This window comes from Borostomias antarcticus (assembly GCF_949987555.1).
Source record: "Borostomias antarcticus genome assembly, chromosome: 14".
Taxonomy (NCBI): domain Eukaryota; kingdom Metazoa; phylum Chordata; class Actinopteri; order Stomiiformes; family Stomiidae; genus Borostomias; species Borostomias antarcticus.
In genome coordinates, this window is record NC_140247.1 from 10,276,161 (window position 1) to 10,303,660 (window position 27,500).

The window sequence follows — 27,500 nt, forward strand, 5'->3', positions numbered from 1 at the left end:
ACTTCCTGACCCTGTCCATCATGTCCGCCGTCACCGGCCGCAAGCGCAGGAAGCGCCACAACGCCCGCATCCTGGGCAGCAGCACGGACGACGACTCCGAACACGAACCAATCAAAGCCAGCCACCTGGGGGGGGAGGAGCTAGAGGAGGCGGAAGTAGTAGGAGGAGGAGGAGGAGGAGACGTGGCCCCTCGCGCCGAGGGGGAGGAGGACGAGGAAGAGGAGGAGGAAGAGGAAGAAGAGGAGGAGGTTGTAGACGGAGAGAGAGCGCAGGAGCATGTAGAGGAGGAGGTGGCGGCGACGGTTCCCAGCAGGCCGTGCGGTGACGAAGAGGAGGCGGAGCCGGCGGTGATACTGCCCCATGAGGAGGAGGAGGAGGAGGTGAGGGAGGGGGTGACGGGGCGGCCGTGGGGGCCGGAGGACGCGCGCTCCATCGTCTCCGGCTACTCCACCCTCTCCACGCTGGGGCGGAGCCTGGCGTCGGAGAGGCGGGGCGACGACGCCGACGACGAGCATAGCGAGCTGGTGAGCGAGACAGACAACGAAAGCGGCTTCGCCTCGCGCTCCCTCACGCAGGAGAGGCCCGAGAAGCACCCGCCGCCGGCCACGCCCCCCGCCCCCACGCCGTCCCCCGCGGCGGCGGCGCCACGCAGCTTCCTCTACACGCACTACAAAGCCCCCGCCGCCGTCTCCCCCGCGCCCCCCTCCGCCACCCCAGACCCGGGGGAGAGGGGCGAGGGGGGTCCGCGCTCCGCCACCCCCTCCTCCTCCTCCTTCTCCTCGTCCTCAGGTCACAGGCTCCACCCCCGGCCCTCCTTCAACTCCCACAAGCTGATCCAGTGCGACACGCTGGCCAGGAAGAAGAGCAAGGGGGAGAAGGTCAAGGCCCGCTCCCTGGACCTGCTGGAGCTGACCGGGCCGGCGGCGCCGGCGGCGGACAAGGAGGGCGGGGCCCAGGGAGGGCGGGGGGAGGTGACGTCCAGGACCAACCCTTCCTCGGGCAGCAGCCAGGAGAGCCTGCGTCCGGCCCGGCCCAAGATGGCGGCAGCGCCGGCGGCGGTGGCGTCGTCGCCCCCCAGCGAAGCGGCGTCGTTCACCCCCGGCGGGCATCAGCAGGGCGCGGGGGCGGCACCGGCACGCGGTGGTTCCCTCGCCGACCAGGTGCGGGCGCGTCTGCTGGGCTCGGCCGACGACCTACGCGGCGTGGGACTGAGGAAGCCGCTGTCCCCGGAGACGCGGCGGAAGCGCCGGGCGTGGCGCCGCCACACCGTGGTCGTCTCCCCCACGGAAACGCCCGACAAGAGGCCGCCGCTGGCCGCCGCCGCCGACCTGTCGTCCCCCCCGGGCCAGGCCAAGCCGCGCGGAGACGACGCCCAGGGACCCTCTGACCCCGCCCCTCGGACCCCGCCCCTCGGCCCGGAGCTGGGTGCCGTCGCTCACCGGGCGCCCGCCTCCCGGTTCCACCAATACCTGTAGCCCTGGGGAGGGACGACCAGAAGCCTTTCCCTCCGAGCCTCCCTGCTCTGAGCCGGGGACCCGGGGGTAAGAGCTTCCGGGTCGCCTCGGGTCAGAGGGCCTGACCCCTGGTCAGTGGGAGCCACACACGGACGCGGAAGGCCTGGTGAAAGAAACGAGAACAGCCTCTGGTTTCCTGTGCTGCATTTTTTTTTCTGTCTGATCAGCTCCATTTGCATGGCAATGGGCATTCCAGTGCTGCCAAAGCTTTTTTTCTTTCTGTGTGTGTGTGTGTGCGTGAGAGAGTGTGTGTGCGTGTGTGTGTGCGTGCGTGTGTGTGTGTGAGAGGGAGAGAGAGTGTGTGTGTGTGTACGTGTAATGTTTTTGAGATACACAATGGGTCACATTGAGACACAGACAGACCTCATCACAGATGTTACAGCCGAGAGCCTCTGACCCGGTGTGTTCCTGAATCCCCCTGACCCTGCCTGATCTCGCTTCCTTCCTGTCGGGAGAGGAAGTGGGCGGTCCCCTCGCCGCGTCCCGGGGAGGGCGCGCCAAACCCAGCCTTCCTCGGAGGACGCCCGTCTCTCACACTTCTGTTTTATTTCTACAGTCATCACCACACAGTGAGCTGCAGACTGCTCTGGGCTTACACACAAACACGCACACACACACACACACACTCACGCACACACACACACGGTAGCTGAGATCGTAACATAATTTAACAGTATTGCAGTTTCTGACATCTCTCAGTCTCACTTAAAGACCTGTGATTGATCAATTTATACACACAGTCACACACACACACACACACACACACACGTTCACAGATCCAGTGGTGTATAACCCAGCTGTCTCTCTCTTTGTTAATATGTTTCTCTGTCTGTCTTTTTGTGTGTTTGTTTGCCTGAAAATGCCCATGATAATGTCTGAGTGTGCTGGTGTTCGTGTTTTGAACTATTTTGTAACATTTGTACAAAGCCTTGTTAAGTTAACCTTGTAAATATATATATTACATGATCATATTTGTTTTACTTTTTCAGTTTCTTTTTTTATGGTTTACAAAAGTGCACACAAGTGCACAATCATTTCTTTCAAGATGTTACTTGAAATGTTTCCCTTAATATATTCTTTTTTTGTTTTATATACAATATATATTATATATATTTTTTGTATGAAAATACTAAGTACTTTTATTGTGATTTGATCTCTCGGGTGTAACTGTTAAAAACAAACCAGATAAAATGTAAACAACACTACATACCTGTCTGGTTTTCTCATAGAAGGTCTTTCCCTGTGACTAATTTCACTGCTAGCCAACATCTCCTGCTACAAGGTGTAAATCACACCCTGATCTCTTGGGCTTCAAATACTTCTTCATATGGCCTCTAGATGGCGTACTGCATTTGGAATGGGCCATATGCTCTAACATTGCTGGCTACCTGCCCACTCAACCTTGCCTGCCAACACTGTTACTGTACCCTTCACAGCTACTCCTTAACGCCGTGTTCATCATCAAGAGACTTGTGTTGACTTCCCTTGATTTGTTTGGTGGCAAACACCACTTTACGCTCATGTGTTTTTTCTCACAACAACAGATGTTCAATAACAAAGGAACAACGTGTGGTCTGATTGATAATGTATTCAGTCAATTACAACTGTAACCCTAACATGGTGGGAGGAGGCTAGGCTATTATCTGTCTATCCTTCTGTTCCATCTAGCTTTCTCTCAATTGAAAGACACTGTGTATTATGACTTTTATCACATTTTCTGACACAAATTCACTGTGGACATGTTATAATCGGATTAAGCATGCGCTGTAGCTGACGGCCAAACCTGCCAGAGGAAACATTTGCTTTCATTTCCAGGAAATAGAGACAGCATTTCAATAATTTATCAAATGTGACCATGATGTTGCATAATAATTGTCTATCAGACAGGGTGTGATGGGGTATTTCAGACACTGAAACAGACAAATCAAAAGTAAACGTAGGTCTTCATAGATGGGTAGTTTGACTCTGCTATCTTTGTCTTGACCATGGTCAGCGATCAGTTTCCCTCTCCCAATTAACAACTAGGCAACATCTTTTGTCGGTGAAAGTTTGTCTTTCTCTTTCTCCTCTCCAGTTTGACCAAACCGTTTCATTTCCTTTTTAGTTTTGTCTTACCTGAAGTTTTGCCCTACAAGTGCCTGATTTCTGGAAGCGTTTTGTTCCGTTGTGCCATGGTCAGTCCTCACCCCCCCTCCCCGGTTTATCCATCATTATTTCTGTCTCAAAGCCAGTTTGTCCTCGTTGACGTTCTTACATCTTAGACACTAACCCAAAGATGTGTATAGTTTTCATAAGCAGCCTGTTTGAGAGGCTATTTAAAGCACACTCTTGCCAAGGACATGTCTATGCACTCTCTTTGCCTTCCGTAGGCACTAACAGCGAGTTGCTGGTGCTGCTAGGAGTGAGAAAGCGTATTGTTCTCTCACCTGATCTTCTCACAAACAGGTCTTCTTTCTCGTCTGCATTGTTATTTGTGATAATGGTACACCTATCAAGCCCTGCTCAAGTATAACGTTCGGTAATACCAGGACAAGGAGACTATGGTACCATCCATCTGCATCAGATTCCCTTTGATGAGCTGTTTGAATTCAAACTGTAAGTCTAAGTGGGAACCAGACAGCTGATCTGGAGCTAACTGCCCAAATACTCAGACAACAACACTTAATGTGTCTTAGCTGTCCTGTTCTTGAAATGTGATTTACCTATTATGTTCATGTTTGATAATATTTTGTACATATTGTCTGTATATGTAACATATTGTATTGTGTACATTTTGAATTGCTTTGAGTAAACTATCTAATATGAAAATGGCCTGACTAAAGGTTGTCCACCTGAAAACGATTTTGTTTAATGGCTCTGTGCTTAAAATCAAGGTAATATGATGTAAATAAACAGAACTATGTTTAAGATCCTTGTAGCTGTGAATGTATTGGTAGTTAAAAAGAGCATTGGGCCTGTCTGATTGGAATCGATCTAGAATAGATGATAATAAAGGCCTTTGTTATAAAAGTCAAAGCCCAATCTCAGCACGTTGAGATTGTCTGACAATGAAAAGTGAAATAAAATAAAGTGTTATGCCTATTAGTTTATTATAACCAGACACGGACGTGATAACAGGTAGGTATGATAGGGTGATAGAGGCCTACATGGTGATATATCAGTTCACACCAGTTACCGCAGTATTAAAACAATGGACAGCGCCCCCTGGAGGCTGAGGATGCACACAGCCACGAGAAGACATCCAACATTGGCCTAGGCTACGTTTTCCACTAATTCATTCAGCAACAAGGAGAATGGTAGTTCTACGATTGATCTGTTAGATGTAACGTACCAACAGTAATTCTGAAATAAATTCATACAAAATGGATTGAGATTGACCACTGAAATGTTGCAAAACTGTTAACAGCAGGCCTGTAATCTAGCCTGCAGAGCCTACTCGCTATAGGCCTAATGCTTTCCCTGCACCCCTGTTAAAGAACCGAAGCCCAGAATCGAGTCAGAAGGCGAGCATAAAATCCGGGGATTTGATGCGCTCCAAGAAAGCCGCAGGCTGAAGCTGCATTGAATTCAGCCCATGAATTAAGTAGGCTATTCTGAACAATAACATCAACTGGTTTGCACATGCAATTCTTCTTGGTCACTTGAAATAAAAAATGTTCCGCTTTAGTCAACCGGACACCATTCATCTTCTCAATGTGAAAGACAATTCTGCAAGTGACCAAGAGAACACATGATATTCACTGAATGGTTTCTATATGTAGACCTGTGCATGTCGGTTAGCAGAACAAAACGGATTATAGTCTATTGCAAGTGCAAACACTAGCCTAATCTTAACAGAAAACAGAAAATGTGCAGCAGAGAAGATACGGGTGCATGCCCCTTCTCTAAATAGGCTCGATTTTGAATAGACAAGCGATATTAACGCATGCTCATCGTGGTCTTAGCTCTCTGCCAACGAATGTATTATTAAGGCATTCCTTTGAGCCTAACTGCAATTTCACATACCTGACAGATCAAAAGGTGACGAATGAATGGACGCCATCCAGGAACACTAAACCGCAGTCATCATGGGAAAAACAGCTCCAACTTGGCATCGGCTACTACTTGGTCAATGAGTAAGAGCTGTTCATTATGGAGGCAGTGTTACGTTTGGTAAACAATATGCATTTGTCCATCATCTCTGGTAGATATGTATGCCTACAGTAAACATTAGCCTTTAGGCTAATTAGACAGTGACCTATTATTACAGACAAATCTAATAAGCTACAGCATGTCTGTATATCTTTATTTTTGTTAATAGTAGTCTAGGCGTGTTACTTCTAATGCTATGTTTAAGTGAATAGACAGGGCATCAGAACAAATCTTTTATTTAACCATACGGAAAACAATTTTGTGTACATGTTGATATGTTAATGCAAATCATTTGAAAATGTAAATCATTTGATAGATATAAATGGTTTGCCACAATTTATCTAATCAATTTGGGAAAAGTAGCAACACGTCGAGCTGATTCGACAACTGGGATAATAGTTTAGTGCATACAATACTTAGCAACCAGGAAAACAAAAAAACAACGTGTTTTCAAATACATTCTCTTTATAAAAAGAATTACGCACTTTTGAAATATTTACATTTTCCTTCTTTAAAAAGTTTTAATAGACGCTACAGTCCAAATAGAAAAGAAATGTGTCAAGTATTGCGATCCAAATTTACGGACTGAACAGTCCAAATAACAAACAGATTACATAAAACTGATGGCAATTCAAAATTTCCTGTATCAAGTCCCCCTGTTTCCTATTAGATTTCCTCTAAATTAACCTTGCTTGTCCACTTCTAACCACCTATGGCGACACAATCTGTCCCGGCTCCTTGATCAGCTGGTTCTGCTGCAGGAGCTCGCTGTTCTGCGCTCTCAGTCTCTCCAACTCTGCCTCCAGCACTTTGAGCCGCACCGCTTCTGAGTGCGTCTGGGGAAGCGGACTGTCCAGCGGGGTGCCCGGGTGGTGAACCGCACAACGCAGCCGGTTATTCTCCTCTTCCAGACGGGACATGCACTTCTCCAGCTCCAGGTACTCTTGGACTAGCTCTTGCTTGGTCATATTCTGAAGACTTTCGACGTGGTACTTCTCGTAGGTCTCGGAAAAGTCTCTCTGAAGAAATTCCCCGCCTGCGTTTCCGGGCCTCCCAATGCCGTCGCTGCCACCTCCGCTGCCGTCGTCTTCCTCTTCCTCGTTATCATCCTCTTCACTAGCGGTGTCTTCCAGACGACCAGGCCCTAACAGCCTCCGGGCGCCCGCCTCGGTGTTCAGGTCTGGCTCCTCTCGGTCGTGTTCGTCCATCAGAAACTGCGTGGTATTGTACGGGGCTACGGGCATCCCCTTCGCGAACATCTCTTCCCTCAGTCGAGAGGCGCGGGCAGTCTCTCGGTCGTCCAGTTCCTTCTTCTCCTCCCAGGACAGTTTGAAATACGGCTTCCAGCGACGCTTCTTCTTGGAGCGACGGCGCCTGTGCTTATTCTTGCCCTGACGCGCATCTGCCCCGACGACGCCCGAGTTGGTTCTCTTGAGGTGCTTATCACTTTCCCCTTGCAGCTGACTCAGGTTCTCCTCAACCGGCCCGTCGCCACTGTTCCCGTGAGCCACAAGGCCCCCTTCTCCAGCTGCGTCTGCTCCGGGCTCCTGACAGAGCTGAGCTGAAGCTGGACACTTGGGGAGCGCGTTTCCGGCAACGAATACAGGGCACACCTCCCTCTGCCCGCCTTGCATTTGCCATAACTTGTCTGTTGTGATACCGCCGCCACTACCGTCTGCTTGGTTTTGGCTTCTTTGTCGCCCCCTTTCGTCAGTCTCTGGTCCACCATTCTCATTGGGTGAAGGATGCTCCACAACGGTTCCGCTCCCACCTGAAGGGGCATCTGAAGTTTTTAGGTGATGGGTCTTCTTAATGCGTGGATCCGTCATCCTGATGTTGTTAGCCTAACAGATGAGGTTGCTTTGTCTTACCACATCTCAGGCGTTGTTTCTACGAACGCGATTTAAAGTATGACAAAAAATATACTTAGCCAAGTTTTGGAAAGTATGCCTTTTCTATTATAAAATTAGCAACATTTACCTAACGGTAAGTTGGTTAAAACTTTGATAAACGCACTATCGCCAATTTTTTTTTTTTTTTTTTTAAGTTCTTGAGTAACAATAATGTTCTTCTCAAACGATTCGTCAGAGCTACTGTTGCTAACTACCGTTAACTGTTTCGGTGCTGCCAGAAATCGCTGTATCATCCAGTACTACACTACACTCCGCCTCCACAACAGTGTCCAGTGTGCTACTGTGAAAGAGGGAGCTCGCGTTTTTATACCAACTCCGCCTCTGCCAGTGCGCATGCTGTGTCTTGTTACTCGAGCTGAACTGTGGGGCGTGTAGTTTCAACGGTTTGATGACGGTAGAACATAATGGGGGGGAAAACTACATGGTCCATGAACGTAAGGTAATTGACACAACGGTTGGCCAATCGGATTGTAGAAAAAAGGGAGGGATTCGTCCCACTCATCTCTACCGTTATTGGACAAGAGGGTAAATGCGCTGTTGCTAAGCTTGAACTACATTGCTATTGGAATTTCCGACCGTCAATCAAAAGAACATTGGTCTCATGAAGAAAGCAGTCCGGACATTTTCAAGAACGCTAACACCCACAAAAAGAGGGGAGAAGTGGAATAGGTTTATGAATGCTTAATTATCTGAGTTAATTAAACGACGTTGTATTCTCTCCATACACTGAAATATAGATATTGTAATGGCCGAATACAGTTATCTGCGTACATTTTCTTTGATAGTACTTATTTGAGTCTTTGCAGTCATTTTAACCCCCTCTGTTTAGACAAAATAAAACCGTCTCCTCTGTACAAAGTAGTCCCGTTTCGATCGATCGTCTTGGAAAACAATAAAATATCAATTTCACAAGTAGCTCTTCATGTCATTATTTGTTAAATAGTATAATTCTACCATGTGTTGCGTATTTTGAGGTAAGAATGAATGTTGGGACAAGTATTTGTCCTCCGTGCGGATCGATATTTTGCACACCTCCATGCGCCATACGGAAAGCAGTGCAAGGAAGGAGGAGGAGGTGTAATTAGTTCAGGCAGCAGTAACGTTAGCAGCGTAAACAATCGACAATATTGTCAATATTATCCCTGGGGTACCAAACGCTGTGTTAGCCGGTGAAGATTTCACAGTTTCACGTTGCATCTATCGGTCGACAACTGGCTATAGTATTACTAACGTTGGTCCTCTACAACCCAGATAACGAGCTAGCAAAGTGCTAGGTTTTGCTCACTACAGCTAACGTTCGCTAACAGTGGTGGCAGCTAACGCCAACTAAGTTGATGTAAACAAAGATTCACTGTCTTAAAAATGTACAAGCATATTTCAAACAAACTCGGCTAACGTTAGCTAGAGACATACTGGCAAGTTATGCGCGGAAGAACAATTGCATGGTTTCAGTTCCCAAAGATGGCTAACCACAGTTAGCACTAGCAAGGTCCAGTCTAATTGCTGATATACTATTGTGGAACTGTATGAATAGTTGAGGAGTATGCTACGGGTTTAATTAATTTCTAGCTACCTAACGTTAAGCAAGATTAAAGGTACCATATCATTCGTTTTAACAAACGGGGAACGCACCATACATGAATTGACTACTGCTATGGAGTAGAACGTTTCAATTCCAGGGAGTAGTCTGATACGTCGGGTAGCTATAGCTAGATTAGCTAAACTAGTCTAGCTAACAACATATCCTATTTCAATTTCTCAAAATATTTGTCTAAATCACCCAGCACCAATCTTGGATGTGATTATGTGCGATGGAGGTTACACTTAAACTAAATGTAACGTTTTCTATTTAGCCTGGCCTAGCCTACTCCACATCGTCCTTTATGCATATGAAGCTAGCCAAAGGTAGCTGAGCCAGATCTACACATTTTTGGGATCTAAAGTCATCCATGTCAGTGAAACCACCCCTAGTAGGCCAATTTAAGTTTAATAGAACACAGCAGTGGATAGAGAATGGTAATCTAAACTGCATAGTCTAGGCCACATCAAGCTAGGTCATGGCGTTTTGCATGGATCTGTGCTCTGTCCACAGTTGCATATGCCTGTCTGTGTCTAATATTACCGTACTTTATTGCACCACTTCATTGCCATTCTCGCCCCTACTTTTATCTTTGAGCTCTTAACACATAGCCTACAATGGCCATGGCCAGCTTGACCCAATAGGCTATTGTCGTGAATGCAAATACAGACTGACCAGTGGTTTAAAAAGGACTTGTGTCAGTGTTCTAAAAAGGTGATGATACCTACAAGATTGCTGGAATCAGACGTCAGCAGTAGTCAGGAAACAGTGCCAGCTTAATCTGCCAGACTTCATTGGGAGTGATAGTTACAATTTATAAATGAATCATGAAGGTGCACAAGATATGGCCTAGTCCAGGAGGATTTGATGGTAGGTAGCCCCTTGGTTAGATCCAGCCAGTGATTGAAAGGTCACTGTTTTGAGACTGAGCCAGGCCATGCGACAAATGATTTTCCATCAATCATTGCCTTCCTTTGTGCCCTTGAACAAGGCCCTTAACCTCAACGCTAACTCATAATTGTAAGCTGCTTTGGAAAGCATCTGCCAAATTACTAAAATGTATGAGGCTGTTTCCTATTTAAACCTAGGCTACTGATGTTGTTGCCTACAGTGGACTGCAATGTGCTTGTATACGTTTGGCCATAGTCTGCAACAGTTCAGAAGCTAAGTGAGTGCATATGTCTCTATACCATTTACAACCATGCCCCAGCCCAGCACCTCAAACATCTTCAAGCTTCAATGCGTACTTGTGCTTCCCTACTAAGCAGGAAGGTTCTCCTGTTCCCATCATGCACCTGGCCTGGCCCCACTGGCTTGGCTAGTCCCATTGCCACTCCCTTAAAAAAACAGGCGTAGCTTTAGAGCTGTTACTCCTCTGCTAATGTGCAACACAGTGAGGTGTATTACTAAAGCCCCCTGACAGCCCATGAAATAAGCCTTCTGTACAAGCTCCACCCCCCTTGCACTCCTAATTTACTTTTCAACTTGATTCTTTAGTTCCCCTCAGTCATTTTAAATCACTACTTTATGATCACTTTAATTCTGTATGTACTTGTTTTATGTGAATCTTTTTTTATTTTTCTACAAATGTACTGTAGGATTATGCTTGTCTTGTATAATTTATTTGGTGCAGGGTGTATTTACTTAACATCACTGTAAATGATCATACCTCAGTTGATCCTCAAGTTTAAATAAAGGTGATAATAAAAATAATTATCCTCATAATAGAGACCAATACCTCTATACCTCACAGGTTTGCCACTTCAGATCAAGACCCATTCATCTACCACAATGGTTTCCCAACAGACACTCACTCTCCACTATGTACACATAGCAGGGCCTATTGTTGGATGCCCTTCTAAACCAGACAACTAGCTTGTTTTAAGATACATAGATATAGTCCTAGAGCTCTAACTCGAATTCTAGAGGAGTACAGTTTCATCACCATCACCTTAGGAGGACGCATAAAGATCTTTATACTCAGAAGACAGAATGTGAATATAACTTTGCTTGAATTACATGAATCAATATCCGTGTAATATAAACACACACACACACAGGGGTATCAGTGTATTCAATATCAGTGTATTCGATAATTACTTTTAATTCTAATTTTTAACAATATATCGTAATTTGTACATTGCACTGCATAACCCTATTGTACAGTTTTGGGGTATTTTCTCTGTTTTTGTACTGTTTTGAACTGTCATGTCTTTGCACTGTCCTGTCCTGCACCCTGTCATATGCCATCTACAACAGCGCATGCCTTACTTAACCCTATTCAAATTCCTAGTATGTGTGAACCATATACATTGCAATAAACTGATTTTGAGTCTTGAGTTGAAATGGGCCTCAGCCCAGTGTTGAGCCTACATCCACCCTGTCACTATAGTAGGCTACAGAGGATTAGATATGTCAGTAACCTGGAACAACCGATAGGAGGAGCTAGTGGATAAAAAGAGTAGTCTACAAGTTGTTTAATAGTCACACCTACGCTTGTGTGAAGTTTTCGGCTACTTTTAGTCACATTCTGGATCGAGTAGCCTATGACGAAATACATTTTGGGCTGAATATGGCTCTTGGACAGTTAAAGCACTTTGGCTAAGTGATTCCTGCTCTTGACATCTCCTAATCGATCACTGTTCCAAGAACAATCACTCTTCAGAACAATATGTAATACGCGTTGGTAGTGGGTTTAGGCTAGTCAGGGGGATATGGGCTATGGTTGTGAAGAACTTATCCACTTATATCGGATTACAGACAACCTCACCGGGGAGGGACTTCGCTTGAATATCACTTGCGCGCTCTCTCTGACGCTCTCTTGGGAGGGGGCACGGGGGGGCGCTGAGCTGAAGCCTTCACCTACAAAACTCAAGTCTTGCTGGTGAGTTAAAAAACGACACTCGCAGCCGGAATCTGTGATTCTCCTACAGAGCACCAGAACCGTCCTGGACTGGACCCGGGACATTTGCACCGGCATCATGTTGGGCAGGAAGAATCCCTCCGCCGTCCAAAATGAACCGAGGGCTGCTGAATCCAAGACGCACGATCCTCTGAGGAAGTTGGGTAAGCTTGCCATGGGTAAAAAACACATCTTTATTTATTCAACCTGTCAAGCCAAACCAGACGTTATTGTAAGAAGAACTAATGGGCTTAGGCTACAAGTGTTTTGTTGGTTGACAATCTTTTGCGAATTTTGGTAGCCTATAGTTTTTAGTGATTGGCCTATTCGGGTTGATTTATTGTCCAGTACGTGCATCAAAATCAGTGCCGTCCATTGCCACGCACACTGCATCATTATGTCGACAGATTCCTTGAGGATCACTGTTTTGATGTGTGTTGACAGGTTTAATTCATTGCATCCTGACAATGCGATGCGACGGGGCTATGTGATATAATGTGGGCATGAGCCATATGAAGTACAGGCCTAGGTCTATTTTTGTTTGAAAAGTGAAAAACACTCAAAGTGCAGTTGAGAGGGAAACATACGTTGGCAGCGCGAAAAGCAAAGCTTGTGAACACCGTGTGGGTGCTGACAAGCGGTCATGTGTTTGTGAAGTGTCCTAACAGTTCGCTGACCCTAGGCCTCCTACTGTGAGTCAGGCTCGTCATTCGCAATCCCACCGATTCTCGCTCACTAGTCACACAGATCCTCACTAACTAACTACCATTTCTCTCTCATCATTAGGCCTACTCCCTAATTCTCGTTATTCACAGACCCTCTCTGCTCATGGTCACACGTCGCCAAAAATAGAGAAGTGCTGAGACGGGACCGCTAGAACACCTGTCAGAGCCCCCGAAAGCCCCCGGATGTTTGGCAGTGTGAACCCCAGAATTATGGCACCTGCGTGTCCGTGCGTGCGCGCGCGCGCGTGTGTTTATACTACTACGAATGTTATATCTGTCTTTTATTTAGGCTACATGAACCGTCGCTGTCTAGTCCAGAAAGGGAAGCATGCAGTCCGCCAATCATCCAGGACTGGCGCACACGGCCGCCTGTATGTGAAATTCCCTCTCGGTGCTAGAGCACAGCACGCCTGGGTTTCAATCAGTGTTTTCTCATTCCTTTTGTCATTGCAAATTAACCCCCTTCAGAATGTAACCTATGATGTGTGGTCTGTGGCTCCTGTAACTACAATGCCTTTGATCAGAGGACACCCCTGCCAAACCTGAATGGGTTAACTTGCCCCCCCATGCTGAGGCTCTTATTGTTCTCGGCACATCAAGCTCACAAGATAGATCACATGCTTTTTATCTAGAATGGACTACAAGATTAAAAGGCCCCAGAGCCTTGTGCTTGCTCACAAGTCACTCAGAGGGGAACTTATTTAAAAAATGTATTTACACTTTATTTAGGTAAATCTAATTGAGACACATTATCTCATTCTCAAGAGAGACCTGGTCAGACAAACAGTGGCGATACTACACAAAGTTACAGACAGACAGGATATTCAATACAAAGACAAAAATAGGACATTAACATTAAATTGATACAAGCAAAAGTGAACACAGATGATACAAGTACAAGAGCAAGGGCAAAACCCCACTGACACTCTCCAGTTTCCCAAAAAGTTATAAAATCCCCTAGCGGAATCAATCTGGACAGCCTGCATTTTAGGACTTTTTGAAAAACAATATTCATTTTCACTTGTAATTTCACTATAACTCCATTGGAGACTGTATACTCAGATGCATGCAGATTGTCGACAGCCTGTGAAATAGCACTCTGTTGTAGTATGAAAGTGTGAGGGTAGAGCTTTGCCAGGTGCTAGGAAAGTAGGAAAGGCATGTTCACCAAATGGCCGAGGAGAGCGCATGAAGGGTGTTATGTAGCCACAGGCCTCCTCCCCCCACTGGGTCTGCTCGTTTGATCACAGCGGAGGTTAAAAAACACCTACAGGCTCATAGACCCTGATGCTGCATGAGAGCTATTCAGGAAGACTGGATCTTTCCCACTCACAAGCATTTCACTTTGGGGGAAAATATTTTTCTTCCTCTTATGCCAGTAGGATGATGTGCAGTTGGAATGGCTGACAATGACTGACTCAAAGTTGAAAAAATGACTCTCTGTGGGCTCATTATACTCCAAAACATAATCATCTCTCATTAGGTGAGCCTACAGTCATTTTGGTCAACTTTGAGCTTTGGAAAAAAATGCCATGAAAATGGTAGTCTTATAATGATGATTATACATTGTTAGTTAGTAGTTGTCTTTCATGGGTTTGTTTACTGTGCTATGATTTAAGTCCACAAAAAATAAGTGACAGCGTTAGTATAATGAATAACCTGATCATGTTGCCAGACAGGCGATCCAATTCTGATGTTCCCTCTTCACTGTCCTGTCCTTATCAGGGTGCAAAGTTTCCCTTGGCTCCACTACTAGATGTCTCATAACCCTCTGATATACTCTGATGCTTGGACTCGTTCACAAGTGCCATTGTAAGACCCATTTCCAGCTGATATCCCTTTCCAATGACAGCCATTAAAACATGAATGGAGGGAGATTAAACCTACATCAGGTCTACACTGCACCCTGACTAGGGTTTGTCTCTTCTGTATGTGGAACAGGGGTATGTGGAACATGTGGAACAGTGGTATGTGGAACATTTGGAACAGTGATATGTGGAACAGTGGTGTCTTAATCTCTCGGGACATTAACTGTTTACATTTACATTAACTGTAACAGTGGCATGTGGAACAGTGGTATGTGGAACATGTGGAACAGTGATATGTGGAACACTGGCATGTGGAACAGTGGTATGTGGAACATGTGGAACAGTGGTATGTGGAACATGTGGAACAGTGATATGGGAACAGTGGTATGTGGAACAGTGGTGTCTTAATCGTCTCTCGGGACATTAACTGTTTACTGCTGAGAAACCTGAACCGCACTCCCATAGGATGATGGAATGTGTAGAAGGACAACGCACACACACGCACACACCCACTCACGCACGCACACACACGCTTTTTAATATCGTCATATAGCCGCATGGTGGACTGGAGTCACTTTGATCCTCCTTCCAGATGGTCAGCTCTCCCACTGGTCACAGTGTTTCTTCACCCTGTGGGAGACGCTGTCCATGGAGTGTCTTCTTCTGTCTTCTGTCTCCCTGTGAGACCCAGCAAACACCGTGTCCACTCCTTATTCTGCTCATCTAGTATTTTCACGGTTTCTCTCTCTCAAAAAAATCTCAATCTTCAATTTTTTTTTTAGATAATCTAATCTGCTTTAATCTCTCTGTCGAGTGCGTGGTCATGCATACCTCTGAGTGCCTGCTGGCCAGTCCGCCTGCTGGGTTCCACCAACGGATAGAGCGTGTGCCAAGAAGAATTTCCTCGAGCTGCTTCAGGAGGTGTGATGAACAGGAGACACTGTCTCATTTCCTGTCCCCTCCTCACTTTCCTAATAGCCGGTAGTGTGACTACGTATCTAATGGAGGGAACTAAGAGCACACGGCATAGAGATGGGGTTTGGTGCTGTTACCAGGGTGTTACCAGGGTAACTTAGGTTGAGGACCACCTTTATCTGGAACTCTTGTGATGGGGGTTTTGTCCTGTTACCACGGTGAGGACAGCCTTTAAGTGGAACTTAGTCACACACACACACACACACACACACACACACACACACACATTCATGCGCACTGCTCCCTAGTCTCCCAGTCTGAACAAGTATTCATTCATTATCATGTTTGTTCACCTTGAGGCATTCGAGTTAGCGGTGCGCCTCGAACTACGACATCTCAGGCATTGCAGGTAAGCAGGGAGAAAACCGCTCGCTCGTATAATCAGGGGACAATGGGAGGTTCGTGTAGGTATGAGAGGCAGAGAAACGAGGCAGTTGGGACAGCTTAGCATGGTCACTGACCTGCCGTTAATAGGGCCTTGCGGTCCGCCTGGGGGAATACCTTGCATGTGGTAACAGCTTGGCCACGGTCAAAAACAAGGTTGTTATGGTGAAGTGTCTGACCGGGAAGGGGGGGGGGGGGCTCTTTGTGTTCTGCTGAAGAGGTGGGAGGGGCCGAGAGAAGCTTTTCACCCGCTCCAATAGCCGAGCCAGAGTTATGCGAGTAGCTCGGTCAGAGGCTGGCATGGCCAGTGTGAGGAATCCAGCACACTCTGTAACTGGCTTCGGCTGATGCTAGGGAATGAATAAGCAGGGGCAGCCATGTCGGTTCTCTGTCTCTGAGTGAAGATGAGGACATTTCACTTGAGATTCTGTGCAGTCCAGATAGGAAATGATCTTATGTAAGTCAGAACACAATGGAAGCCTATTTAATGAGCCTCTGAGGCCTCCCACATAGAGAGCAAAAAACTTCAGAGAGATTCTGCTTTTGTTTTCAGGTTTCATGTTCAGGTTTCAACATGATTATACATGTCTGTCTTACATATTTGACTCTGTTTCTTCTGAGTCTTTAAGGATCTTAAAACAGACTAGATAGTCGCAGTAATACTTCAAGTATGCCCTAAAGGTCCTTTGAGAAAAGCCTGTCTGACATTGTTGCTGATTCTATCTGGCACATTAGTATTAAGTTCCTATAAACAGTGATAGCAGAGGTATACCAGTGAGAGCACTAGCCGGACTTCCCTGTTGGACTGACCCTTTCCTTCCAGGGAAATTATTCTTAAATGTTGGCATTAATTCCAAATACCCAGATTCCGAATCTCCTTCTGTTATTTTGTGTTCTAACGCCCTGCTTGACTGTACAACTGTAGCAAACCACGGAAAGCTATCAATACCATGTGCACGGCGAACCTGTCAGACCCGTCCCCCGCCCATGTCGTCAGCATGTACAGTTGTTGAATGAAATGCTCAAAACAAATAGAAGGTTTGCAGACAAACACGCTGATCACAAAGTCCAAGGCCAAAGGTCAGAGAGTAGATGGACCAGACTACTGCTGAATACCCTTGAACTCTTCAGAGTGAATAAAAGTATTGACTCACATGTACAAATGCTGCCATCTAGTGGTGCAAACAAATCCAGGCCCACAATGAATTTCTAGAACAAGCATAGTCCGAATGAGCTACTAAACACCTCAAGTTCTGAACTCTGTGGATTTAGAAAGTAGACGGGCTCCAGAGTAGAATAGACTACTTTTACTGAGACATCAAGCCTAGCTTTTATATACAAAGCCAAATGTACTTGGCAATGGGAAAAATGAACTGTGGTGAGCGCCACGCGGTGGTGGGCTCAGGTATCACGGACGCACAAATGCACGAACGTACACGCTAACCTCCAGAGGCCAAATTAAGATTCTCTCCCTCCGCACTAACGTACAGGGGTGAAATCAAACCCCCCCACCTGGATTTCATGAGGTGGAGAACAACAAGCTGACTCAGCAACTTGTGTGGTTCTCTGCAGTATGTGAAAAGACAGCGTACCCTCGGGTCGGCTCCTACTGTTCAGTGTTCACCTTAACGCAGCGTTAACCCACTCAAGGCTTTGTATACAACACAGAAGCGTATGTTTAGGTAATAAGCATGAGGTTTTGCATGTAATTGTGACGCCTGTATACAGTATACAGTATGAAGTGAGTCATTCAGACGGCTACGCTCACTACTGGTCGATGAGCGGTAAAGACAGGCCGGGCCTCCTCTCAGACGGCCCAAGTATCACTTCTCCTTTCTGGTGGCTTGAACTTTCTTGCCTGGAATCAAAGTTTCTGCAATTTCTTTGTTTTTTTTGTGTGTTTTTTTTGCAATGTAGTCTGGCTTCCAGACTATGAACTTTCCTCTTATTATTTTCTCGGAGGGTCTGTTGCTAGCCGTCACAGGGCAGAGACGCTTCGTGTTCGGTCTCGATTTCTCCTCAGGCGATCCATGGCTGCCTCAGTAGGGGCAAGTGTTCTCTATTTTGCAGACTTATGGACCCAGTTCAAGATTCAAGATTCGTTTATTTGTCCCGAGGGAAATTTGTCTCGGACATACAGGCTGATACATACAGTTGTAAAGGCATATTTCCTCCATTCATAACCCTCTGACATCATTTTGAAGTTGGATGACGAGTGTCCATCCAGCACATCCAGTCATTATAAAGACGTTTAAAGGGCGGCTCTGACAGGAATCCTTATAGACATTTATGATAGCAGGTGAACTGAACTCCCAATAACCAGCCAAAGGAGGCCAAAGGGACCAGCATGACCGAACAGTGAGGCAGACGGGAATTACGTAATAGTGGACTGGCTGTGTGAATAACACCACAAGAGTGTTACCACAAGAATGTTATGACCAATGGTATCGTAATAATCTATGACATCTAACTCTTATTGCAACCGTGTGCATGTACGGTAAACCTGATCCCTGCGTGTGTGTGTGTGTGTGTGTCCAGGGGTGCTGGACGACGAGGACGTGCATGTGATGATGCGGGGGAGCAGCATGGTGAAGGTGCGCTCCCAACGCTGGCAGAAGAGTCGCAGCCTGCGCCTCCTGGAGGACGGGGTCACCGTGTGGTGCGAGTCGACCAAGAGCTCCCGCAAGGCCCAGGCCCAACAGACCTGTGAGTGACCGCGGGGGGCGGGGCAGGGGGGCGGGGCATGGAGGGGGCGGGGCATGGAGAAGAAAGGGGAGGAGGAGGCCAAGGGCCGGGAAGACTAGAAAAGGGAGTGAGAGGGTTGCAGAGTCATCTTCGCGTGAAAACATCTTCGCGTAAAACTAGTACTGTGGTAGTGTTAAACACAAACAAACAACTAGCAAACAAACACTAAACAAACAAACAAGCATGGCAGCCCGGGTCGCTACAGAGCAGCGCCACCGGATCTCCACCGATCGCAGTCGCACTGGTGAAAACTAACGAGGGTTGGTGTGGAAAGAGATGATGGTTAGGGAGGAGAAGAGAGCGGCGTTACGCCTCGAACTTGCTGGTCGAGCAAGCGCAGCAGACGCTGTTTGCGCGGGCGGATTTGAGCGGAGGCGAACGCACCAGATGCTGGTTCAGAGCGCACAGCCGATAGCGCGCTTTATCGCCGTGTGTTGTCTCTGTAAAACTCAACAGTTAGATCATATATCTCTCTTCGTTTTTCCACTTCAATTATCAGTCTGATGTTATCCATGTCTTCTGGGTGAGAGTAGTTAGCTACTGTTGAATATTGTTGATTTTCAGAGAAATGCCTTTTAATATGATCCTGTTAGCTATTTCCTAATTATGATGATTAACCTCTGAGTATGGCTGTCGGCTTGAGTTTTCGGAAAGCAACGGTGTCCCTCTTCCATAGACTTGGAACCATGAGATAACGACATTCCATGGCTGGTACACTCTGCGCCAAACACCATTGTTGTGGTTAGAGATAAAGGCCTGGGCACCGAGGCGGCGTAGGTTAATGGGACAAAACAAGGCCACAGAAGAGACCAGAGACAGTCTTATCGGAGAAGAGACGAGGGAGGGGGGAACACTCAAACCACATAAGAACGTTGCAACGAGACCAATGCTTTGATTTGGGTTCAGACAGCATACAGAGAGGTCAACTGTACATTAGGCATGCCATCGTCTTTTGTATGTAAAACCTTCTGGAATAAACCGCTTTTGCTGAGGCTCAAATCCCGTGTCGGAGAGATTCATTTGGAATACACCTGAAAAGGAGACACTGGACTGTGTGGTATTGTGTGAGATTGATGGCCGTCTTTTATTGGAAAGAAAAAACACAACGCAGAGCTGAAATAAGGACAATAATAAAAGACAACGAGATTCATCACTACTGACGTCTGGGTGAGAAAGAATGTTAACAGCGTGTTGTGACTTCTGATTGGATGGTAGGATGCAAGCATGTGGAGATGATATTGGTGCTTTGATTATATAATAATAGTAGGTTGAAAAACATTACATGTTTTACATATGATGAATATATTGTAAATATCCAATGTATTTCTATGAGATTGCGCATGTGGACACGCGGAAAATTCCGCCCCGAGCGGAAAAATCGATTCACGCCTGCGGCCGGTGAGAACAGGAGGAGAAGAGAGTAGTGTAAGGGAGGAGGAGAGACTAGTGTTAGGAAGGAGGAGAGAGTACTGTTAGGGAGGAGAAGAGACTAGTGTTAGGGAGGAGGAGAGACTAGTGTTAGGGAGGAGGAGAGAGTAGTGTTAAGGAGGAGGAGAGAGTAGTGTTAGGGAGGAGGAGAGAGTAGTGTTAAGGAGGAGAAGAGAGTAGTGTTAGGGAGGAGAAGAGAGTAGTGTTAGGGAGGAGGAGAGACTAGTGTTAGGGAGGAGAAGAGACTAGTGTTAGGGAGGAGGAGAGAGTACTGTTAGGGAGGAGAAGAGAGTAGTGTTAGGGAGGAGGAGAGACTAGTGTTAGGGAGGAGGAGAGAGTAGTGTTAGGGAGGAGGAGAGAGTAGTGTTAGGGAGGAGGAGAGAGTAGTGTTAAGGAGGAGGAGAGAGTAGTGTTAGGGAGGAGGAGAGAGTAGTGTTAGGGAGGAGGAGAGAGTAGTGTTAAGGAGGAGAAGAGAGTAGTGTTAGGGAGGAGAAGAGAGTAGTGTTAGGGAGGAGGAGAGACTAGTGTTAGAGAAGAGAAGAGACTAGTGTTAGGGAGGAGGAGAAGAGACTAGTGTTAGGGAGGAGGAGAAGAGACTAGTGTTAGGGAGGAGAAGAGACTAGCGTTAGGGAGGAGGAGAAGAGACTAGTGTTAGGGAGGAGAAGAGACTAGTGTTAGGAAGGAGAAGAGACTAGCGTTAGGGAGGAGGAGAGAGTAGTGTTAGGAAGGAGAAGAGACTAGCGTTAGGGAGGAGGAGAGACTAGTGTTAGAGAAGAGAAGAGACTAGTGTTAGGGAGGAGGAGAAGAGAGTAGTGTTAGGGAGGAGGAGAGAGTAGTGTTAGGGAGGAGAAGAGACTAGTGTTAGGGAGGAGAAGAGAGTAGTGTTAGGGAGGAGAAGAGAGTAGTGTTAGGGAGGAGAAGAGACTAGTGTTAGGGAGGAGGAGAGAGTAGTGTTAGGGAGGAGGAGAGAGTAGTGTTAGGGAGGAGAAGAGACTAGTGTTAGGGAGGAGGAGAGAGTAGTGTTAGGGAGGAGGAGAGAGTAGTGTTAGGGAGAAGAGACTAGTGTTAGGGAGGAGGAGAGAGTAGTGTTAGGGAGAAGAAGAGACTAGTGTTAGGGAGGAGGAGAGACTAGTGTTAGGGAGGAGGAGAGAGTAGTGTTAGGGAGAAGAGACTAGTGTTAGGGAGGAGAAGAGAGTAGTGTTAGGGAGGAGGAGAGAGTAGTGTTAGGGAGAAGAGACTAGTGTTAGGGAGGAGGAGAGAGTAGTGTTAGGGAGAAGAGACTAGTGTTAGGGAGGAGAAGAGAGTAGCGTTAGGGAGGAGGAGAGAGTAGTGTTAGGGAGGAGAAGAGACTAGTGTTAGGGAGGAGGAGAGAGTAGTGTTAGGGAGGAGGAGAGAGTAGTGTTAGGGAGGAGGAGAGACTAGCGTTAGGGAGGAGGAGAGAGTAGTGTTAGGGAGGAGGAGAGAGTAGTGTTAGGGAGGAGGAGAGAGTAGTGTTAGGGAGGAGGAGAGAGTAGTGTTAGGGAGAAGAGACTAGTGTTAGGGAGGAGAAGAGACTAGTGTTAGGGAGGAGAAGAGACTAGTGTTAGGGAGGAGGAGAGACTAGTGTTAGGGAGGAGGAGAGAGTAGTGTTAGGGAGAAGAGACTAGTGTTAGGGAGGAGAAGAGAGTAGTGTTAGGGAGGAGGAGAGAGTAGTGTTAGGGAGGAGAAGAGAGTAGTGTTAGGGAGGAGAAGAGAGTAGTGTTAGGGAGGAGGAGAGAGTAGTGTTAGGGAGAAGAGACTAGTGTTAGGGAGGAGGAGAGAGTAGTGTTAGGGAGGAGGAGAGAGTAGTGTTAGGGAGAAGAGACTAGTGTTAGGGAGGAGGAGAGACTAGCGTTAGGGAGGAGGAGAGAGTAGTGTTAGGGAGGAGAAGAGACTAATGTTAGGGAGGAGAAGAGACTAGTGTTAGGAAGGAGAAGAGACTAGCGTTAGGGAGGAGGAGAGAGTAGTGTTAGGGAGGAGAAGAGAGTAGTGTTAGGGAGGAGAAGAGACTAGTGTTAGGGAGGAGGAGAGAGTAGTGTTAGGGAGAAGAGACTAGTGTTAGGGAGAAGAGACTAGTGTTAGGGAGGAGAAGAGACTAGTGTTAGGGAGGAGAAGAGAGTAGTGTTAGGGAGGAGAAGAGAGTAGTGTTAGGGAGAAGAGAGTAGTGTTAGGGAGGAGAAGAGACTAGTGTTAGGGAGAAGAGAGTAGTGTTAGGGAGGAGAAGGAGTTAATCACCGGAGGAGGCAGTGGTCACATGGGGCCGACGTTGACGGGGATGTTAAGCGTTTGTGCTGCAAGTTGCAGGATGTTGACTTTTATGCTCAGAAGTTTTCGTCGCTGGGAAGGAAATCCAAATCATTATCAGATTGGGGTCTCATAGGAGAGGAAGACCACCTCACGGGAGATTAATACAGAACAAAAGAAGAATGCGACTTCCACAAGCACACTCCCTACCAGACCTGCTCAGATCCTGGGTGGATTTCAGTCTGCCAGATCATTGTTTTGAGCTAAGCCCCTCCCCCCTGCTTTGGCCCTGATTAAAAGGGGTACAGTCAGGTGATTGGCTAGCAGGTACGGTCTGTCAGATACTGTAACCTGGGTATTTCATCTATACTGTGCGGTCACGTCCCATAAGTCTACCACAAAGATTCATTTCAGGAGGACGAAGCGAGCGACATGATCTTCAGTGGATATCATGTGATTTTGAGCTGTGAAGCACAACATAGCCTATGCGTTGGCCTCTCTGAGCCTATCCATGCTCTGTTAGATCAGAGCAGAAAGCTGGCACATCAGTGCTCTAATGACTGTAATCCTTTTAAAGAGAGGGCTAATTTTGGCAGTAATCTCAATTGCTTTGATTCATCAGTGTGGGAACATTAGTGTGGGAACTCTATTTCTAATCCTGTAGCCTTTACTCTTTCTCCATCTCATGCGCATATCAACACACACACACACACACACACACACACACACACACACAAAAGGTATGCGGTAGGTGAGGCACTTTATGACTTCCCCAGTTGTAATTCACTCTATAATTTGGCTGAATTTGGTGTGTGTGTGTACTGTTGTTGTGTGTGTGTGTGTGTTTGTGTCTGCAAAACCTTTTAGTGGGATTACAGCCCATCCACATGCGCCTACCTCTTTATGACCCCCCAGATGCAGGGTGTGGTCTGGGTATGGCCCCTACCATTATCCTGGAGATTGTAATCAGAACAGCCAGTTTGATCTAAATATGCTCTTGGCACCTATAATTTTATGGATTAGTGCTTACAGTTATATTACAAGACATCATTAAGAGTTATGGACGATCTCTCTCACACACAGTCAGTTGCACGCACACACACATCCACACACACACGCACGCACGTGCACACACACACACAAACACACACGCATCCACACACGCAGACACACACGCACGCACGCACACACACACACACACACACACACACAAACAAACACACACACACGCACACACACGCACACAGAGAGTTCATACATTACAGAGATCCACGTACACTCAAATGTAACTGATTTAATACGTCGACGATCGAGTCTGGCGAGGTGTTCTGTGACGCGATGCAGATGTCATGGTCACGTGACCGTCGCCATTATGCACAAGAGTGCACGGCGACCGCGGCTCACCGAAGATGAAAACAGCTCTGTAGTCCGTAAGGGGCGTGGCTCAAACTCCCGCTACTACCGCCATCACAGAGGGCTAGCCTGGGAGGCTAAACATGGCTGTTCACATGACCTCATGTCTCCCTCCCTCTCTCTCTCTCTCTCTCGCTCTCTCTCTCTCTCTCTCTATCCCTCCCTCTCTCTCTCTCTCTCTCTCTCTCTCTCTCTATCCCTCCCTCTCTCTCTCTCTCTCTCTCTCTCTCTATCCCTCCCTCTCTCTCTCTCTCTCTCTCTCTCTCTCTATCCCTCCCTCTCTCTCTCTCTCTCTCTCTCTCTCTCTCTCTCTCTCTCTCTCTCTCTCTCTCTTTACCACCCCTCCCTCCTACGCTGTGCTATCAACAGAGACTATACTGCCCCTCGCTGAGTGCCGGAATCTAAGTTATGTCCCAGAAGCTCTATACCCACCTCAACCCACTGACCCCCCCTCCCCCCTCCAGGACCTTGAACCCGCCCCCCTGGGGGGTAATGGATATGTCTTTGTAGGGCGTGCGGGCGGTTCTGACAGGTGGTTGCTGGCTTGGCGCCGGGTCTCTCCGTGGTCAGAGTGGGTCACCGGGTGGTTATGCGTCCCACGCGACGGGGCATGATGACCGGACCCACGGTCAGAGCAGAGTGACCGCGCCGGCAGACTGACACTTGTAAACAAACACACACACACATACACACACACACACAGATAAACATGTGAGACACACATACATACAAACGCACTCTCACAAACACACACACATTCATGTGAGACACACATACATACAAACGCACTCACACACACACACACACACACACACACACACACACACACACACACACACACACACACACACACACACACACCTGCAGTTCAGCATGGGGCCTTGTTCAGACGGGCTTCAGAGAGAATGCACCACTTAACACTTCAGCTGTGTCAGGCTACGCCACTATCAGTGATATCTCAACTCACACCCACACACACACACACACACACACACACACACACACACACACACACACTCTCCCCCCTATAGGTTCAGGCTTGCAATGCCGCTCTCTCCATGGAGATACGAGGAAGAATGTATCAGCGATTCTGAGGAGGCGGGGAGCCGGGGGCTTTAATGACGCCCAGGAGGAGAAGGAGGCCATTGTGGAGACAGACTGTCCGCTGCCTCAGTCCTGCGGCCAACGCTGCCCCACTTTAGTGTCTCTGCTATTGGACAGCTGATCCCAGAGTACAAATACTCATCTTTCTCCACTCACTGGGGGGCCCAAAAAACGTGCTAACATAAAAACCAAGGTCTTAGTTCAATCCTCCCATCGTCTAAAATCTCAATAGCCCAATAGCTCCACCCTTTAAACTGTCCTGTGCTAGTTCCCATCAATCCCCTCGCCCCCGACTCGTTGACTGTTCAGTTTGATTTGATTAGAGCCACAGTACTGGTAGCAATAGGCTATAGTTAAACGTGTGTTATGTTCCTTGGCTGCGAGTTAGGGAATGTGTGGAAAGCCCCTCCTAGCCCTTGGCATAGATTATGCAATAGTATTATATTTAATAAGAGCTAAAAGTGATATCTCAGATGATGATACAGTTCACACAGCACCACAAGGTTCTGACTTGAGTGTCGGTTTGAGTGATGTGTAGCGTGTGTGTGTTGTAGGTTAAATTTGGACCCTGTCAAAACATGAATGTACGTGGGGGACATTTTGTGTCTTTACAGGTCATATTTATAAGCGCCGGACCGATACCCCGGCATGGGGATGCCATGTCACACCGCCGGGACGTATGTTATGACACACTGCCGAGGTCTCTTGACCCCGTGACCTTTCGGATCAGAGTGCGTCGCCTTGACTCTGCGGTGCTTTTTGTGCTTTAGTCCAGTTTGTGTGGTTTACTCCGTCCCTAGACTGATCCAGTATCTTTCTTTTTTTGTCCTGACCCCCGGTGACCCCCCTCGGTGACCCCTGTGACCCCTCGGCAGTCTCGGTGATGGAGGTGGAGTGCGTGCGCGAGGGCTGCCAGTCAGAGGCGCTGCGGAGGCTTTCCGGTTCCGTGCCGGACGCCCAGTGCTTCACCGTGGTGTTCCGGGGGGCCCGGAAGAGCCTGGACCTGCTGTGCCCCTGCGAGGACGAGGCCCGGCGCTGGGTCCGAGGCCTCCGGACCCTGAAGGAGCGCGCCTCCAACATGACGCAGAATGAGAAACTCGACCAATATCCTTCCGCGCTTCGCCCTCGCAGAGTAATTATAGTCCCCGGGGGATCGCTATGGTGACTGGAACCCTGGCTCTGAGCATAACACTGTCACATGACTGGAACCCGCCTCTGCAGCATAGCTAAGATGTTCGGCAACAGCCAGCAAAAAAGCACGCTCTAAATATATCCCCCCCGTCAACTACAATCCCTCATATAGACCCCGGGTTGTTAGTTACAGTAACGCCAGCTCAGCAGATCTTCCGTGTCTCTCTTTGTCCCTCTTTATCTCTCCCTGACCCTGTCTCTCTCTCTTTCTGTTGACATATTTTGACATCGGAGAGGAGTAAGGGGACAATATAGAGCCTGGTTTTAGTATTTTGCGTGGCTGAGTCGTGTTTGTACAACGCCGGGTCCCAGCAGTGCGAGCGGTCAGCTGAGGAAGTAGATCCGGCAGCCTTTTGTTGCGTTTCCCAGAAGTCTCTGCGTCAGTCCTTTGGCTTTGATCCATTAGTGGCGTATGAGGCTCTTAGTGTTCATGGTATATTCATCTAACAGGATAATGCACCTAGATAGAAATGACGTATGTGGATGTAGCTACTGTACATCTGGCTAGCTTCGGGGTCAGTTCCACACCCATTTCATTTATTCGTAGAGCTGTGTAATCACTAATCAAATGATGACAATTTGCCTTATTCACTTCAGTCTGACGTAATTGGGGGTGCGGATGCGGAAGTGCCCGTTGACAGTTCACTGTGAAAACACCACTTCAAGAACCAAAATAGTCAAAATAACAGGCTGAATACACTATCGGGGTTACAAACTCATCATTACCAGACTCTGATTGTTTTTCACTGCCGTTGTTTTCGCGTTTGGAAATACATGGAGGTGAATGAGCCATCGTTAGCCGTCAGCTGCATTCACTCCCATGTATTTCCAAACACGAAAACAACGGCATTGAAAAACAATCGGAGTCTGGTAATGATGAGTTTGTAACCCCTGTAAATAACAGCCTGTTATTTTGACTATTTTGGTTCTTGAAGTGGTGTTTTTACAGTGAAGTCAACGGGCACTTCCGCATCCGCACCCCCAATTACGTCAGACTGACCAATATGGCAGCTGAGGTGAATAAGGTGAATAAGGCGAATTGACCGAGCGTTGGTGAAATCAACCTCAAATCTATCTGCTTGCGTGTGTGCTGCAGTGTGCCTAAACCGTGTGCTTGTATGAGTTCTGTAACCGTGAGTTGAGTGAGTTCAGTACAGCCTGCCTTAGCGGTGTTCAGGTGAGATGTTCTCTACCGCGGTTCCTCTCCTTAACCCGACCCACCTGGATCCGGGGTTACCTCAGGCGGGCCGACCAGAACCAGGACGGGAAGATGAGCTACGACGAGGTCAAGCGACTGCTCCAGATGATCAACATAGACCTGAGCGAGCAGTACGCACGCTCTTTATTCAAGGTGAGCAAAGTCTTCTCTGTGTGTTTCCTAAGAGAGAGAATAAGAGACAGAGAGAGAGGAGAGATGGAATTGTTG

General features: G+C 47.4%; 3 protein-coding genes across 3 annotated transcripts in view; 2 read left to right on the top strand and 1 right to left on the bottom strand.

Moving 5' to 3' along the window:
- The window catches only part of arhgap23a (Rho GTPase activating protein 23a), a 24,044-nt gene extending 19,799 nt beyond the window's left edge, over positions 1-4,245 (top strand). The window contains exon 23 of the mRNA XM_084448897.1: positions 1-4,245. This exon is cut by the window's left edge and continues 19 nt beyond it. Coding sequence (XP_084305023.1) covers positions 1-1,475 — 1,475 coding nt within the window. The 3' untranslated portion in view covers positions 1,476-4,245.
- Positions 4,246-5,911: 1,666 nt separating this feature from the next.
- On the bottom strand, positions 5,912-7,818 carry hexim1 (HEXIM P-TEFb complex subunit 1). Its single transcript, XM_084448759.1, has one exon. The coding sequence runs from the start codon at positions 7,472-7,474 to the stop codon at positions 6,356-6,358; it is 1,119 nt and encodes a 372-aa protein (XP_084304885.1). The 5' UTR covers positions 7,475-7,818; the 3' UTR covers positions 5,912-6,355.
- A 4,193-nt stretch (positions 7,819-12,011) lies between these two features.
- Positions 12,012-27,500, top strand: part of LOC311318008 (1-phosphatidylinositol 4,5-bisphosphate phosphodiesterase delta-3-A-like) — a 24,027-nt gene continuing 8,538 nt past the window's right edge. Inside the window, exons 1-4 of the mRNA XM_084449185.1 lie at positions 12,012-12,203; positions 18,470-18,637; positions 25,759-25,987; positions 27,296-27,425. Coding sequence (XP_084305311.1) covers positions 12,119-12,203; positions 18,470-18,637; positions 25,759-25,987; positions 27,296-27,425 — 612 coding nt within the window. The 5' untranslated portion in view covers positions 12,012-12,118. The remainder of the gene's footprint in view (positions 12,204-18,469; positions 18,638-25,758; positions 25,988-27,295; positions 27,426-27,500) is intronic.

Coding starts and splice junctions, on each gene's coding strand:
- hexim1 (XM_084448759.1), bottom strand. CDS start 7,474: ATGACGGATCCACGCATTAAGAAGACCCATCACCTAAAAACTTCAGAT.